The sequence below is a fragment of the Artibeus jamaicensis genome, unplaced genomic scaffold (genome assembly GCF_021234435.1).
Source record: "Artibeus jamaicensis isolate MK-2021 breed Jamaican fruit bat unplaced genomic scaffold, CSHL_Jam_final contig_685, whole genome shotgun sequence".
Taxonomy (NCBI): Eukaryota; Metazoa; Chordata; class Mammalia; order Chiroptera; family Phyllostomidae; genus Artibeus; species Artibeus jamaicensis.
The window spans coordinates 6,385,694-6,401,880 of NW_026521924.1; the positions used below are offsets into that span (position 1 = coordinate 6,385,694).

Consider the following 16,187-nt stretch of genomic DNA (forward strand, 5'->3'; position numbering starts at 1 on the left):
TGACTATTTGAATATGAGATCTTTAAAAAGGTAATTAACCTATATGAGGTCATTAGGGTAGTCCCTAATCCAAAATGACTAGAGTCCTTTCTTAAGAGGAGGAAATTAGGATATATATATATATATGTATCCTAATATATATATATATATATATATATACACACATACTGATAGAGAACCATATAAAAACACCAAAGGATGATACACAGAAATTTGGCTTCGGTTAATCTCACAAAGGGCCCAGCAGGTCTGTGAAAATCTCTAGTTGTTTTCTCAGTTGCTGAGTATATAACTGGAATAAATGTATTCTGATAGAATCCACACTTGAGCCCCATGTCTCATGGAGGGAGTATTATTATGGTAATGGAGGGCCAGAAAAAAGTCTCTGGAGTTCCCCTCTGCATCAGAACTATAAACTAAAAGCAGTATTGATCTTTAGGAAATCAAAGAGACTATGCCACTATCAAAAACTCAAAATGCCCAAGAACATATTTTTTCATATAATTTTCTTACTTAACTTGCTTCTTTGGCCTAAGCAGAACACACATGGATGTTGGAGAATTACAGGGGATTACTGTAGGTTTAGTTAAGCATGGATTCTTCTAGAGGTGGTCTCTCAGCCAGAGCACTATAGCACCTAGCATCAGCAATAGAGAGATGGTAAAATCTGAGGTTCCTATTAAGTAAGCAGAGAACTCAGAAGCAAATTTCTATCTATGGAAGGAACACCACACAATTTCACTGTTGTGCCTCATTGCTCTCTTAACATACTGCTTCAGTGACATGATTAGTCCACGGAGACCCTGATTATCTCACTGCCTTGTATGATATTATTCTGATTTACTACACTGAAGGCATTATGGTAGGACTTATAGGTAAAAGGAGGAATGCACTCTAGATCTCATGCTAGGACACACGCATGTTGTATATGGTGACAGATGAAACCTATAAAAATAGTTTCTAAATATCCAATGGTCTGAGGCATGCGAAAGAGTACATCCAAGAGGGAAGTTAAGTTTTTGTACCTCTCCTACTACTAAGAAATAAGCACAAACATTGGGAGGTATGTTTTCATGTTTCTCTGACCTATATACATGACCCGAAAGGTTGAATGAGCAGTTTACCAGCAGAGAAAAATTTGTACCTGGTTTATTAATGTCCCTTTCCAATAGATGCTATCAGCCACAAGTGAATGAAAGTGATAATATAACCTCACTTGGCATAAAGAAGAAAAATCTAAGCAGTGGGCTGAATGGTGAATAGTATATTTTGGGTCTATCTGGGGCCTGTAAGGAGAGAGAGCCTGAGACAGAACTCAGGAGGCACAGTGACAAGGACATTAGGGGAAAAGTCAGGCAAAGTGAAAATAGTTGTATCTTATGTGAATATTCTCCAAAAGGCTCCATTAAGGAGAAGTCCTTATAAAGAGCTGGACGAGATGACCTGTCCCATGGATCCTGGTTGGTCTCTTTCCCCAGCTTCCAATTTACCGGCTCAAAGGGCTCTTAAGCCATGTGGCCATGGGTGGCAAGGAGGAACAACATGCTTGCACTCAACAACACAAACTTAACCTCACCAAGGTTGAGTTCTGCCAAGCACTCAATTTGTCAGCAGCAGCAATTAATGTGAGTCTCCACTCCAGCTCTCACACCACAGGGAGATGGACTAGCAGTGGTGAGTGGACTATATTTGACCTCTTTCATCACAGATAAGGCAGTAACTTATCCTCACTAGAAAGGCCCCATCAGGATTTGAATGTGTCCTCTTTGCCTACCATGTTTCTGCAAGCCACATCATGGACTTACTGAAGGCCTCATTCATTGTAACCACCACAGTGCTTCTGATCAAAAAACTCATTTTATAAAATAAAGCAGTGGACTCAAAATGCAATGATTCTACCAAGCAATCAAGCAAAGCTCAAATGCGGCTGGTCTTATACAATGATGGAAAGGTCTACTGAAATTTAAGTTATGATACAAATGGCAAGGCAGGGCCTTGTAATGCTTAGGGAAAAGTTATATGAATGTGGTCTGCCAACAAAACAATGTGTTCCCTTGGCCAAAATACATGGTTCCTAGAACCAGAGAATGAAAATGGGAAGTGACCAAAAGGTAATGAAAACAATGACAACCTCACAATGATTTGGACCACTAGTGGCTCAAATCCCTCATGAACGAAGGTCCAGATCACTTTGCCAGGTAAAGAATTCTGATCAGCTGACTTATTGGCTAAGAACAAAGGAAATATGAAATAAATATTAGAGGAGGGAGGATAGCAATACCAGATATTTCTTTCTTTTGACTCGTTACAGAAATCAGAATAGCAGCATTTCCCTACACTGTCTTTGTTGCAGTACCATGTATATATTGTCATATATTAACTAAGTTTTTGGCTTTCTGTTTCCTTACTATTTTACTCAAGATATATTGACAATAGTTAAGGATTTAGTCAACAAGTTAGCAAATACAGACTATGAATGAACTAGTGAAATTAAATAGACATCACTCAGAAATCTTGGACTTGGTACTCTGGGTTATCTCTCTTGCAGGAGATGCTGAGCACATTTCCTTGTAGTTGGGAGAGTTATGTAGTTGGCAATAGCTTGATGTCATTGTTTGGAAGTTTATGAAAGAGGAAAGATTCAGCGGTTATTTCTAACTTGGGGCTACCCACTCCAAATTTTTGACTATCTCTTCCTGTGTTTTGGTAACTTTCCACATTTTTTAAAATTAAAAAAAAAATTATCCTCATCCAAGGATATATATTTTTATATTGATTTGAGAGAGAGAGAGAGAGAAAGAGAGAGAGAGATCAATCAGTTATCCCCTGAACTGACTGGGGATTGAACCCTTTTGGTGTACGGGACGATGCTCCAATCAACTGAGCCACCCAGCCAGGGCACTTTCCTTTGGGGATGCCCCAACCTACTGGGATCAAATCCTTTTGGTGTATGGGAGGATACTCTAACCAACTGAGCCATCCAGCCAGGGCGCCTTCCACATTTTGTAAGTCCCACTTTCCTAAGGTAAAGGATAAACATTTTGCATCCCCTAGCTAACCTGCAACTAGAGTACAGCTTTGTAGAAACCTTATAAGGAGCAGCCAGGGCTTTGGCCACATGCCAGACAGTCAGTTTTCTAAAGGCAGACAGCAGAGGCTGATACCTGGTTCTGAGCATCAGAGACAGCAGCTGAAATGGTGCATGTACCAAAGATCTCCCCACCTTGTGGCTGAGCCTGTGCTGATTGTGCAGCTTGAGAATGGGGATGTCTGGTCCTCTCACATGTAGATCCTCTGAGTTACCTAATACTGTTAATCAACTTCTGAAGAGCCAGATTCATTCTGGTTAGTCTCAAGCACCAATGAAATTAAATAAAGGATATTAGGCAACTAAGATTTTGGACCACAAACAGTTTTAAGCTGGAGACTATTATATTTTTGTTTTCAAAAGGTCACTTTGGCAGCAGAGGTATGGATGAGTTGGAAGGAAAATCAGGAGGCTGTGGCAAGAACTCAAGAGTTGTTAAGAAGGGCCTCGACCAAGGGAGTGACAATGGGAAAGAAAGAAAAAACTATGAAGAAAAAGACAAACGACCCAATACAAAGGTGAGCAAGGGTTGTAAATATTCAGTTCAGTCAATAAATACATAAAAACAGAAATAAAAATAAAAATCAAAGAGCAAGAGATCTTTTTTTAAAATTGTTCTGTTGGACTTGCCAAAATTAAAAACACTGGTAACACCCAGTATTGGCAAGGCTAAGAGAAAAATATTAATCAGGTAGAACTGACAGAAATTGACAGTGAAGTCTTTTTTTAAAACCTTCTTACATTAATTTTTACCGAATCTATTGGAATAACATTTCAGGCAACCTAAAAAAGATAAGGTTACTAGCAAATGTCTGTGCTATGCTATTTGCTATTGGAATTTATGAATAGTCTTTGTATTCCTTTATAGTATATGACTAAGGAAATGGTCCCATAGCCATTTATGCTGTTTTTTAGAAAGAAAACTCAAGAGCACAGAAAATTACTTTTATGAGTATAATCAGCAAAGTTACCAGCCTTGAGACTTCAGCTCATCCAGCACTAAGTGCTAGGTATCTGTGTCGCTATAAGGCATATTACTGTCACATGGATTTGGAAATAAAAAAGGTAAGAAACACGTGCAACTGAGAGAAGATATTCAATTTACAAAAAAGCATGAACCACCCACATTCATCCAAACCACCAATACAGTAATGACAGCTCTTTCTAGTTTTAGGGATCATGAGACACACAGTTGAATGTTGAGGAGGAAATAGGAAAGATCTTATGGTTAGTGGCTCTGAAATTACTTTTGAAAAAGACATTTAGGTAAGATCACTGAAGCAGCTAAGAACAGGCCATTAGATAAATGTCTAGAGAGATGTCTTTGGCTCTGAGGAAAGAGTAAAAGCATGTATCTAGTTCCCATTTTTTGTGAAGCTGTTAATGAGCAGTATATTATTGTGTCTGTGCACTTGGTCCCTGTGTGTATGCAGGGCCTGCAACATGATGAACCTTGGGCATCTGGGAGAAGCAACCCTGTGGTAGACGTGAGTGAACAATAATACCCTACCTTTTAGAAATGAGTTACTTTAGTATGAGGTTAAGCACTAGGCTGATAACTGTCAGCCTAGTTATCTGTTTATGTTTGTGAGTTACATAGCAAGGTACTAGAGAAGAAAAAACCTTTGGGGGTGGCAAAGAATCAATCTTTACCACTAAAAGGAAGGGAGAAAGGCAGGTAAACAGGTTATAAAACACAGTTATGGTGGGAGTGCAAACTGGTACAGTCACTGTGGAAAGCAGTATGGGGTGCTCTCAAAAAATTTAAAATGGAAGTGTCTTATGACCCACTTTTGGGAATTTATCTGAAGAAACCCAAAACACTAATTCAAAAGAATATATACACCCCTATGTTCACGAAGATGTGGAAGCAGCCCAAGTGTCCATCAGTAAATGAGTGCATAAAACAGCTCCATTTATACAATGGCGTATTACTTGGCCTTAAAAAGAAGAAAGTTTTACCCTTTGCAACAGCATGGATATACCTGGTGAACATTATGCTAAGTGAAATAAGCCAGTCAGAGAAAGACAATTACCATATGATTTTGGAATCTAAAAAATAAACTGAACTAACATGCAAAAGAGAGAAAAACTCATAGATAAAGAGCAGGCTGACAGCTCCTGGGTGGAGATAGGAGGTGGAGATATTTAGCAAAAAACTTAAAAAGGAGAAAGAACTCAAGTACACAGACAACAGTGTAGTGATGGTGGGGGGTGTGGAGGTGGAAGAGAGTAAAGAAGGGATAAATGGTAGTGGAAAAATACATTTAAAAAATGTTAAAAAAACCCCACAATTATGACACAATGTGATGAATATTATAAAACTGTTTTAGGTGCCAGAGAGGAGAAACTAAAGACAACTTTGGAGAAGTAATATTTTAGTTGGGTCTTAAAGGTTAAAAAGGAGCCATCCAGACAAAGAAGAAACCTGTAAATGCAAAGGCGCAGAGGTTTATAGAATGTACGTTCACAGGAAATAGGAAAGAGAGTAGCAGGAAGAGATAAAGCAGGATATGTAAGTTATGGCAGGCCTTGACCTTACTAGGTAGAGGAAGGACATAACCATACATGCAATTTATCACATGAACAAACACTTATTAAGTCTCTACTGCCAGCCAAGAAATGTGCTCCATACTAGAAATACAGTAGATAATAAAAGAAGCAGAACTTGTCTTTGGGTGGCTTACACATTTTGGAGAGGTTAAACAATCAAATAGTGTGAATAAAATTTCAGAATGTTTGTGGTCCTGGAACAAGGAGACCTGTCAACAGAATAAGCTCCTTAAGGAATAAAGGAAGACTCCAAGCAAAGAGCTGAAGGAGGTATAAGAAAAGGGGAAGACATGGGCAGAAAGCCTAAGATAAGCAGAATTGAGCTTTGTAAGAAAGAAGCTTGCTATAGCTGGAAAAGTGGTACAAGATGAGGCTGGAGAGGTAGCCACCCCAGGTATTAGATTTTAAGCAATTATACCAACTGAACTGTTGACAGCAGGTGAGGCATTGGCCACAGGAGATGCAAAGAAGCCAGCTAGGGGGTACAGGTGTCCAGGTAAGGCGGGAGGGTGGACTGGTTGGTGGCAGCAGAGAAAGGGACTAAGATGTGAACAAAAGACACGGTCAGTTAAAGGTTAACTCTTATTAGAAGTAGGGAGGAGAGGAAAGATGATGCTTTCACACCAAGTTTACTTTCTTTTTTATTTTTATTTTTAAAATATATTTTATTAATTATGCCATTACATTTGTTCTATTTCCCCCTTCATTCCCCTCCACCCTGCACATCTCTGCCCCACCATCCTCCCCCTTTAGTTTATGACCACGTGTCTCAAGTTCTTTAGATTCTATATTTCCCCTACTATTCTTGCCCTCCCCCATGTCTATTTTCTACCTACTGTCTATGCTACTTATTTTCTGTACCTTCTCCCCCCTTCCCCTCCTCGCACTCCCCTGTTGCTAACCCTCCATGTGATCTTCATTTCTATGGTTCTGCTCCTGATCTAGCTGTCCTCTTAGTTTGCTTTTGTTTTAGGTGTGGTTGTTAATAACTGTGAGTTTGCTGTCCTTTCACTGTTCATCTTTTTTCTCTTCTTTTTCTTAGGTAAGTCCCTTTAACATTTCATATAATAAGGGCTTGGTGATGATGAACTCCTTGAATTTGATCTTATCTGAGAAGCACTTTATCAGCCCTTCCATTCTAAATGAAAGCTTTGCTGGATAGATCAATCTTGGATGTAGGTCTTTGGATTTCATGACTTGGAATATTTGTTTCCAGCCCCTTCTTGCCTGTAAGGTCTCTTTTGAGAAATCAGCTGACAGTCTGATGGGAACTCCTTTGTAGGTGACTGTCCCCTTATCTCTTGCCGCTTCTAGGATTCTCTCCTTCATTTTAATCTTGCCTAAGGCAATGATGATGTGCCTTGGTGTGTTCCTTCTTGGGTCCAACTCCTTTGGGACTCTCTGAGCTTCCTGGATTTCTCGGAAGTCTATTTCCTTTGCCAGATTGGGGAAGTTCTGCTTTATTATTTGTTCAAATAAGGTTTCCACTTGTGGCTGTTCCTCTTCCCCTTCTGCTACCCCTATAATTCGGATGTTGGAACGTATAAAGATGTCCTGGAGGTTCCTAAGCCTCTCCTCATTTTTTGAATTCTTGTTTCTTCATCCTTTTCTGTTTGGTCATTTTTTTCCTCCTTCTGGTCCACTCCTTTGATTTGAGTCCCAATTTCCTTTCCATTACTATTGGTTTCCTGTGTATTTCCATTCATTTCAATTAGTTTAGCCTTCATATGTTCCTCTAATTTGTGACTAAAATCAACCAGTTCTGTGAGCATCCTGATCACCAGTGTTTTGAACTGTGCATCTGAAAGTTTGGCTATTTCTTCATGGCTTAGATTTATGGACTCTGGGGCTCTGAGTTCTTGAGCCATGTTTTGATCTGTTTGTGCCCGTTACAGTTTGAGGAGAGGAGCCTTAGTTGTTTACCAGGGTGGGGCCACCAAGGTTGCTGGTTTGTGAAGCCGTATGTGGGGGCGGGGTCAGAGAGGGACAATGGCAGTTCCCTCTGCCGCTTCCTGCCACTGGGGCCTGTGCGGTCCATCTCATTGCTCACTCCTTCACCGGTTTATCTGCTAGTGAATGTGTGACCGTGATCAACCCTCAGTGGGTCCACCGCCTTGCGCCCTCAGTGGGTCCACTGGCTTCTCCACACCTGGGATCCACCCACAGCTGCTGGCGCACCTGGGTTGTGCTCCCGGGTCAGTCCAGTGAATCTTTCCTGCCGGACCCTGCTCTCCTGCTGGCTCTGCCCCTCTTACCGGTTTGGCTGAAGGGTTCGTTGTTGTCAGACTTCCGTGTAGTTCAATTTTCTGTGGTTTGGCTGTGTTTTTGTTGCTAAAACTTTGTTGTTTTTAAACTTAGTTGTGGGAGGAGGCGCAGTGCTTCCACCTATGCCTCCATCTTGGTGGAACTCACCCCAAGTTTACTTTCAAAGAATATACTTAGCACAATATTTTTCTAATCAGTGGTTGCATTAGCACCATCCTGCTTCCTCCCACTGGCAATAAACTGTACTACTTATCTCACTACAAAGAAGTCCAGCATTCATCCTGCTGGTGGTCGCCGAGCCTCCATGAAGCAAATAAAGGCTTCTTCCTTGGGGTTGTACAGTTAAATAAACCAAGTCAAAGGCAAATGACAAACTGAGAAAAATAATTTGCAACATATAACATACAGAGCATTAATATCCTCAACAAGCTTTTATAGACCAATAACAATACAAACTTTAAACTAGAAATACTATAAAAATTTGCAGTTCACAAATATGTATATCATCAGGATATTTGCTGCACCATGTTTACCACAGTGAAAATAAAATGTTGCATGCAACCTAAATGAGCAATAAATCATAGAATGACACTTAATGAAATCCTATGCAGTTATTAAAAATGGTCACATGAACCCCCAAATGGCCAAAACAATCTTGAAACACAATAACTAAGTCACAAGTCTCACACTTTCTAATTTCAAAACTTACCACAAAGCTATGGTACTGAAAACAGTGTGGTAATAACAAAAAGACAAACATGTAGACCAATGGAAGAAAAAAGAGAACCCAGAAATAAACCCCTACTTTTGCGATCAAATGATTTTCGATAAGAGAGCCAAGACCATTCAATGGTGGAAAAGACAGGCCTTTCAATAAATGATGCTGAGACAACTAGATATCTACCTATATAAAAGAATGAAATTGGACTCCTACTTTAAACCACATATAAATATTAACTCAAAAGGGATCAGGGACCTAAATTTAAGAGCTAAATATATAAAACTTTTAGAAGAAAAAAAGCATCATGACACTGGATTCAGCAATGATTTCTTGGCTATGACATCAAAACCACAGGCAACAAAAGAAGAAGTGGACAAATTGGCTACATCAAAATTAAAAACATGCGTGTGTCAAAGGACACTATCAAGTGAATGAAAAGGCAATCCATAGAATTAGAGAAATATTTGCAAATCAAGTATCTAATGAGAGATTAATATCCAGAATACATAGAGAACTCCTACAACTCAAAAACAAACAACCCAATTAAAAAATAGGCAAAGGACATAACCAGGCATTTCTTCAAAGAAGATGTACATATGGCCAAGAAGCACATGAAAAGATGCTCAACATCACTACTTACTAGGGAAACACAAATCAAAACCACAATGAGGTATTACTTCACATGTATTAGGATGGCCATAATCAAATTAACAGAAAATAAATGTTCACAAGGTTGTGAAGAAAATGGAACCATCTCATGCATTGTTGGTGAGAACACAAAATGGTGCAGTTGCTGTATAAAACTGTTTGGCAGTTTCTAAAAACAATTAAAGATAGAATTATCAAATGATCCAATAAGTCTACTTCTAGGGTTAGGTATATAACCAAAGAAATGAAAGCAGGGACTCAACCAGATATTTGTACAGTGATGTTCATAGCAGCATATTAATTCACAACAAAGCTGGAAACAACCTAACTACCCAACTACTTCATTGACAGATGAATGGATAAACAAAATGTATATATTTTTATAGGTACAGTCCTATGCTACTTAATGACAGGGTTACATTCTGAGAAATGTGTCCTTAGGTGATGCTGTCATTGTGTGAACATCACAGTGTACTTACACAAACATAGATGGTACAGCCTGCTACTATAACTATATGTGCTTTACCTTTATACAACTGGAAGCACAGGTTTGTTTACACCAGCATCACTACAAATAAGTGAGAAATATGTTGTGCCAAGACATGAATATGGCTATGACACCACTACACAAGAGGAATTATTCAGCTCCATTATAATCTTATGGGACCATCATCATATATGGTCCACTGTTGATCAAAATGTCATTGTGGTATATGACCATATATTTATATATTAAATATATATTAATTTATTTACTAGTGGTTACCAAATATATATATTAGTAGACCAGTGACAGCCAGGGGCTTGGGAAAGGAATAATGAGTAATTATCCTTTAATAGGTAAAGAGTTTCAGTTCAGAATGATGAGAAAGTTCTGGAGATGGGTGGTGATGCAGGTTGCACAATAATGTGAATGTACTTAATGTAACTAAATTATATACTTGAAAATAGTTAAAATGGTAAATTTCATGTTATGTATAGTTTACCGCAGTAAAATAAAGTTTTTTCAAATGGTGATTACGTGTTTTTAAAGGACTTCTATATTATGTAAGGTGGAAAAAATAGGTTATTACAAAATTGTATAGTATGATCACTTTTTTGTTTAAAAACAAAGTTCTTGCCCACATGAGCCCAAGAAAGGCTTTGATTTTCATTTTGGGGCCAGCACTGTGTTTCCCCCTGTGACAGAGGCTGGGGATTTGAGTGTTTAGCTTTCTTCACTCCACAGGAGAGGAAAGCTAACGGACCAGGCCACTGCCACACCAGAGATGGAGGACTAGAAACCCACTGTGTTCCTTTTCCTTTCGTATCAGTTAGAAAGTGGGACTAGCCATATCCGCTCGGGTCCACAAAAAATGCTACAAGGAATGCAAGCTCCTGTGACTTTTCTCAAGATTTATACCAGAAAGTATCACCTAATACAATATGGTTTGGTCTAAAAATTCCATTTGTTCAAGGCTTTCAGTTTGTATAAAACTGTCTGCCTACTTATCAGCTGTGCTGGGTAAATACTTTAGATAAGTATGCCTTCAATAGGGTGTACTTAACACAATACCTTTCCTAAAGAGATGTTGTATTAGCATAATCTAGTTCACAGTAGTCCAGCACTGTCCTCTGAGGATTAATACGGAGTTGACTGTATTTGTACCACAAAGAGTGCTATGAAATGCTGACTTAGCAAAAAGACAAAAAGACAACAGACCAGAAAAAACAGTTGGGCTCGAAGTCAGAAGAACTGGGTCTGAGGTCAGGTTTTGCCACCCAAATACTCTGTCATTCGACACGTCACTGAATCTGTGTATCAGACTCTGGACTCAGTATGGTGAGGAAAAGGGAGAATGAAAATGCCAAATAGACAAGATAACCTGTCCTCAACAAAAGGTCTTTTATTTGGGCCAGCCCTCTTCTCTTGCAGATCTTCAGCTTCTTCACCTATAAATCAAAGACATTACCATTCCCAAAGTGTTATTAAGAAATAGGGTAGGACATTTCAACCTCAGTGCTCTTGACGTTCTAGGCCACACAATGCCTTGCTGTGCTGGGAGGGGTGGGACGGGGCAGGCAGGCTACCTTGTGCACTGTAGGATCTTTAGTGGCATCCTGAGCCTCCACCCACTAGATGCCAGTAGTTCCTAGCTCACCGCTCCCACCCCACTTATGAGAACCAAAACTATCCATAGACATTACAAAATGTCCCCTAGGACAAAATTCTCCCCAGCTGAGAACCTCTGAAATAGGGTGATATATATGAAGACACCTAAAAAAGCAAAAAGCTTTAAATCAAGTCAGTATTAAAGTAGATCCATTTGTAAGATTATTTCTTAAAAAAATCCTTTAAAAATTTAGTTTCCTTAGGAATGTTTTATTTTCTATTTTTATATATTTTGCCTATTGTTAAATACCCTTCAGGGCTTTTTGGTTAATTTTCTGTACCCAAACAAAGCATCTTCATTAGAACATATTTTTAAAATGTGTCACTGTACTAACATGACAGTCAGAGTCAAACATAACTGCCATCTCTACAAAGCAGACGTTTTATCCAAAATCAAAGTACTGTGTGCCTACCTTTTAAGGTCAACGGACTGGATCTTGTGAATTCTATATTTGATGGCTTGCGCTGTTTACGAATTTCCAAGTACTCCTTAACTCTTGAATCAATGGTTTCTTTTAACAGTAAACAGACCTCCTAAAGTAAATTAAAAAATTAGAGATAACTTACTAATTTAATGCAATGCAAAAAAGTCAACATCATGCACATTAAAAAGTTAACAGTGAACATTTCATTTTGCTTGCTTTTTTAATGAGCTATGAATGCTGAAAGGAATGTTTTATGTGCTCGTGGATAACACTGCAGATGCAAATTTGCTATGAGGTTTGTTGGCTCACTCTCTGATCTGAGACATTAATTTCATTTTCCTCTGCCTTAGTTTCACATTTCTGAAAGGGAGATAAAACACCTCAATGTAAAAATTAGGGTCCCAAGGCGACGAAATCAGTGAGGTACTATGTCGGCGAGAGCCTCAGGGAAGTGCCTGCTCTGGCACTCAGGGGCCTGTGGATGAGAGGAGCCAGAAACAAAGGCATATTCAGAGGGAACCCTGACACCAACCAGTCAATGGGGGCAGCCCCCACGGCTTTGCCTGGGGGTAGGTACAGGCACAGTGTCACCAGATATTCCAATTTGTTTAAGAGCAACCAGAAACTGGTATTTTATACAACAATTTCTCATTTTTCAAATGTGGTTCAAAAAAACTTAAAATCTAAACACCACCATTTATTTGTTTCTGGCCTCAGGTTTACAAGTCTATTTTAAAAAGGAATAGCATTGAGTAGTTGGCTGAGTAGAAAACTATAAATCAGTAAACTGATGTTCTTCCATACTCTTGTTAATGATACTGTATGTGCCCATTTGCTTTGGTGAAAACTGCACTATATTCACTTATTAATGGTGAAAATAATTTAAATTATCTTATTTCTCAAAAGTACATTAATATTTATTAAGCAACAGAAATATGTGGTTTTCATTCAATGTCAACACGCCATACTACTAACAAATTTCTGGAATTGTCTATTGTTTTATGTATCAATGTTATTTACAAAAAGAAAAACAAAAACTTTAAAAATACAACCACTCACTGGGCAGACACTGTCCATTTTAGCTATACTACCGGAAAAGTATAACTTAATGTAGAAGAGGGAAAAATGCACACAAATCTAAATTTTTTAGATTAATAAGTGATGCTTAAGGACTGATAACTCTGGCTTAATTCCCAAAGACTGAAGACGGCTCAGAGTTGCCGAGGTCACCTCAAACCTGTTTCACTGGTTTCCTGCAATGCCATCTCAGGTTGATCTCTTAGAATCTCTATAAATTAAAGCAAGAACAAATTTTTAACTTGCTTCAAAGGGCAATGAGAGCCAAACTTTACTTTTATTGTAAACATATACACTCCTAAAACAGTACAGAAAACACTTGATTTAACTCAGAAATGTGTTTCTTGATGAAACACAAACACTGGTCCCCTCTCTCCTGCTCTCATTTTGCAGCCCAAAGATGCAGGGCCTTGTGGAATACAGAGATATCTATTTACAGTTGAGGGTTTTACCATTGTTCACACAACAGAAAGGCAGCCTTGCCTCACACTGTTGTTTTAACAATTAAAGAATTTCGCTTCACATGCAGGGTTCAACTATGACTGAGCCTGAAAATATGTGAAAGACATACATGGAAATAGGATTGCTAAAATTTGGCCATAAATGCCCTATAAGGCTAAACCTAAAAATAGTATGACAAAAATAAAGCAAAGGCCATACACATAAACTTTCTCCCTCTAGTTTACAGGCTTCCCTTTGATAAGCCAGGTTTGACAAATGGAAGGCAGACTATGTGCAATGTACTCAAGATACTCTAGTAACTGACCACACCACATCTAATGAAGTATTCTCTTCAGAACCAGAGCAAAGCAAGAAAAGACAAATTTCCAGCTAAGTTGGAGGGGCAGATGAGAAGACCAAGTTAAAATCAATGAGCAAAAGAGAGCTACATATGGAATCTCTAGGCTAATAGGGGCTCATGTCTGCTTCTTGAAGTTTACAAATGGAACTGTTTGAGTTCAACTGTTTGGGTACACAGACTACTTGTGCTAGAATCAAAATAAACATGTTTAATACATGTAATTAGTTCCTTTTTCTGAAAAGAAACTGTATATTCTTAAGTCTTTCACTTTATAAAGTAAAATGCAATCAAATTGATTGCTCATGAAATCTTAACCATGAGATGATATAATGACAAAAGAAAGCACTAAGACACTGAACATAGGCTGAAGTCATACACTTTTCTTGACTAGCTCCCCACCGCCACACATACACAATTATCCCAGAGCAATTTTAATGTCAGTGAACATATTTTAAAAGAACTTTGAGAGCAAAGCTCGACTTGTTGGCACGACCTTCCCTCTTGCAGCTGCCACTGCAGCAAGCTCTGCAGGTCCAATCATGCACCTTTGCTAAGTCATGCCCTGCTGCCCGGATGTAGGTACTAGGTGGAGCAGCACAGCTGTGTGCGGCACCCTGGAAAAATCTAGCCTCATGCTTTGGCTGGGAGGTGATTCACATACTCACAGCTTTGTTTTAAAGCCTTCCAAATAAACTGACTCTTGGCAAAACCGACTGAGTATCAACAAGAAAAGTCTAAGGCCAAGGTGGTAAAGCTGAGAAAATGGAGGAAAATCTGGATTCTAGAATGTTGCCAATATAAGTCAAGTCAGAAGAATTTTAGGTGAGGTCCCCTCAGGTGAATATTAGTCACTTTGGGGAAATGAACTGTTTTGAACTGAATCATGGGGACATGTGTTGGTAACCCAAAGCTTGGAATTATACAGAGGTGAGTTGTAGTAGGAGATGCTGGCCTACTAAATATTAAGTCTTGACCAAAGCAGCACATGGTTATTTACCTGAATGATACATTCTCCCAGTTTCAGGCCACCAGATTTCTTTTGTGAAATTATGACAGCAAAGTGTTGATAATTTTATTACCTTCTGAATAAAAATGTATTACCCTGTAAATTTTCTTTTGGGAAAATTTTGTTCCTAGTGATCTCCAAAAGCTGACTGTAAAGTTATCACAGTAAGAGTGTATGTGTGTGTGTGTGTGTGTGTGTGTGTGTGTGTGTGTGATTAGCACTAATGTCTTCTCAATGTAACACCTTTTAATAAAACTTACTTTTATTTCTAGTTCTAAGAAGCTATTGTGACAAATAAATATCACGGACACATGAAGTTTGTATAATATTTTGAAAGTTACATAAAAGCCATTGATTGCCTTGCTATCTCTGCTCTCTATCTCTAGTAAGCAGGGATCTGAAGGAAGCAAAGCATCTGATGAGGGCTGATGCACTTTCTAACCCTCTACCGAGGTAGTACTTGGGTGGGATAGCAGATACTAGGAGTGACCCGCAGCCTCTGGTGGAACCCTTTCATTACAGATGAGGACGCTGAGGCCCGGAGAGGTCCAACATCATGCTCCCAGTCAAACAGCTATTCACTTTACTGACTGACCATCTAAGTAGTGACTGAGTGACCAACTAGTGACTTACTCTCGAGAGAAGGAACACTGTCAAACGTCTCTGCACTTGTTGTCACAGGCTCATGCTGATAAAAGGATGATGGAAGATAAAAGTGCACAAGACTGGGATTTTACACAGGTGTGACAGATCAGTCTTGTGTGAGCCCCTACACCTGCTCCAGGTGCTTGGTCTGTCCTTCACAACCAGTCAGATTAAAATCCCTGCTTAATTGGAACAGTCACTTTAACTTCTTTTAATACAGAGTACTCCTTACCCTAAACAAACAGGTAGGAAATTTCTGATTTAAATAATAGAGTAGCATATGAAATGTATGAATGCATCAGTTTCTGATGAAAAAAAGTAGTTGTATATCTGTCACTGGGAAGATAACGCCTATTTTTAAGGGTTAAATATCATTTAATATTCTTGTCCACTAATTAAAATGAAAGCTTGAACAAGCTAATATTTCTTCTAGCAGTAACTACTTGCATTTAAATAGTGAAATTTTTTGTGGTACCTCTTTGTTCTGTTCAGAAAACCAGCTGGTATCTTTGTTTGAACCTTGTGGCAAAATATGAAGATCCACCAGGACAGCAAAATCCCCACACTGAAAGACATTAATGGCAGAGTTAGTTCACACCCAGCAAACAATGAGATAAAATCTCGCAAATTCCTATGTGGTTGCTCATGAAATGGCAACAAAGTTCACTGCTAGACACAAATGTTCATAGGGGTCAGTACTACGAGTCATGACGTCCTACTCTTTGAAAATTTAATATTTATGGTAGGGATGCTAGGGAGAAACATCATTTAAATCAGAATAGACAAGACAAAATATTTATCTCTG

At 38.8% G+C, this 16,187-nt stretch overlaps 1 protein-coding gene across 1 annotated transcript in view; it reads right to left on the reverse strand.

Annotated features, from left to right (window-relative positions):
- SLX4IP (SLX4 interacting protein) overlaps positions 1-16,187 on the reverse strand; it is a 231,868-nt gene that overhangs the window by 63,011 nt on the left and 152,670 nt on the right. The window contains exons 3-4 of the mRNA XM_053671415.1: positions 15,858-15,947; positions 11,841-11,961 (exon numbers count right to left, since the gene is read on the reverse strand). Coding sequence (XP_053527390.1) covers positions 11,841-11,961; positions 15,858-15,947 — 211 coding nt within the window. The remainder of the gene's footprint in view (positions 1-11,840; positions 11,962-15,857; positions 15,948-16,187) is intronic.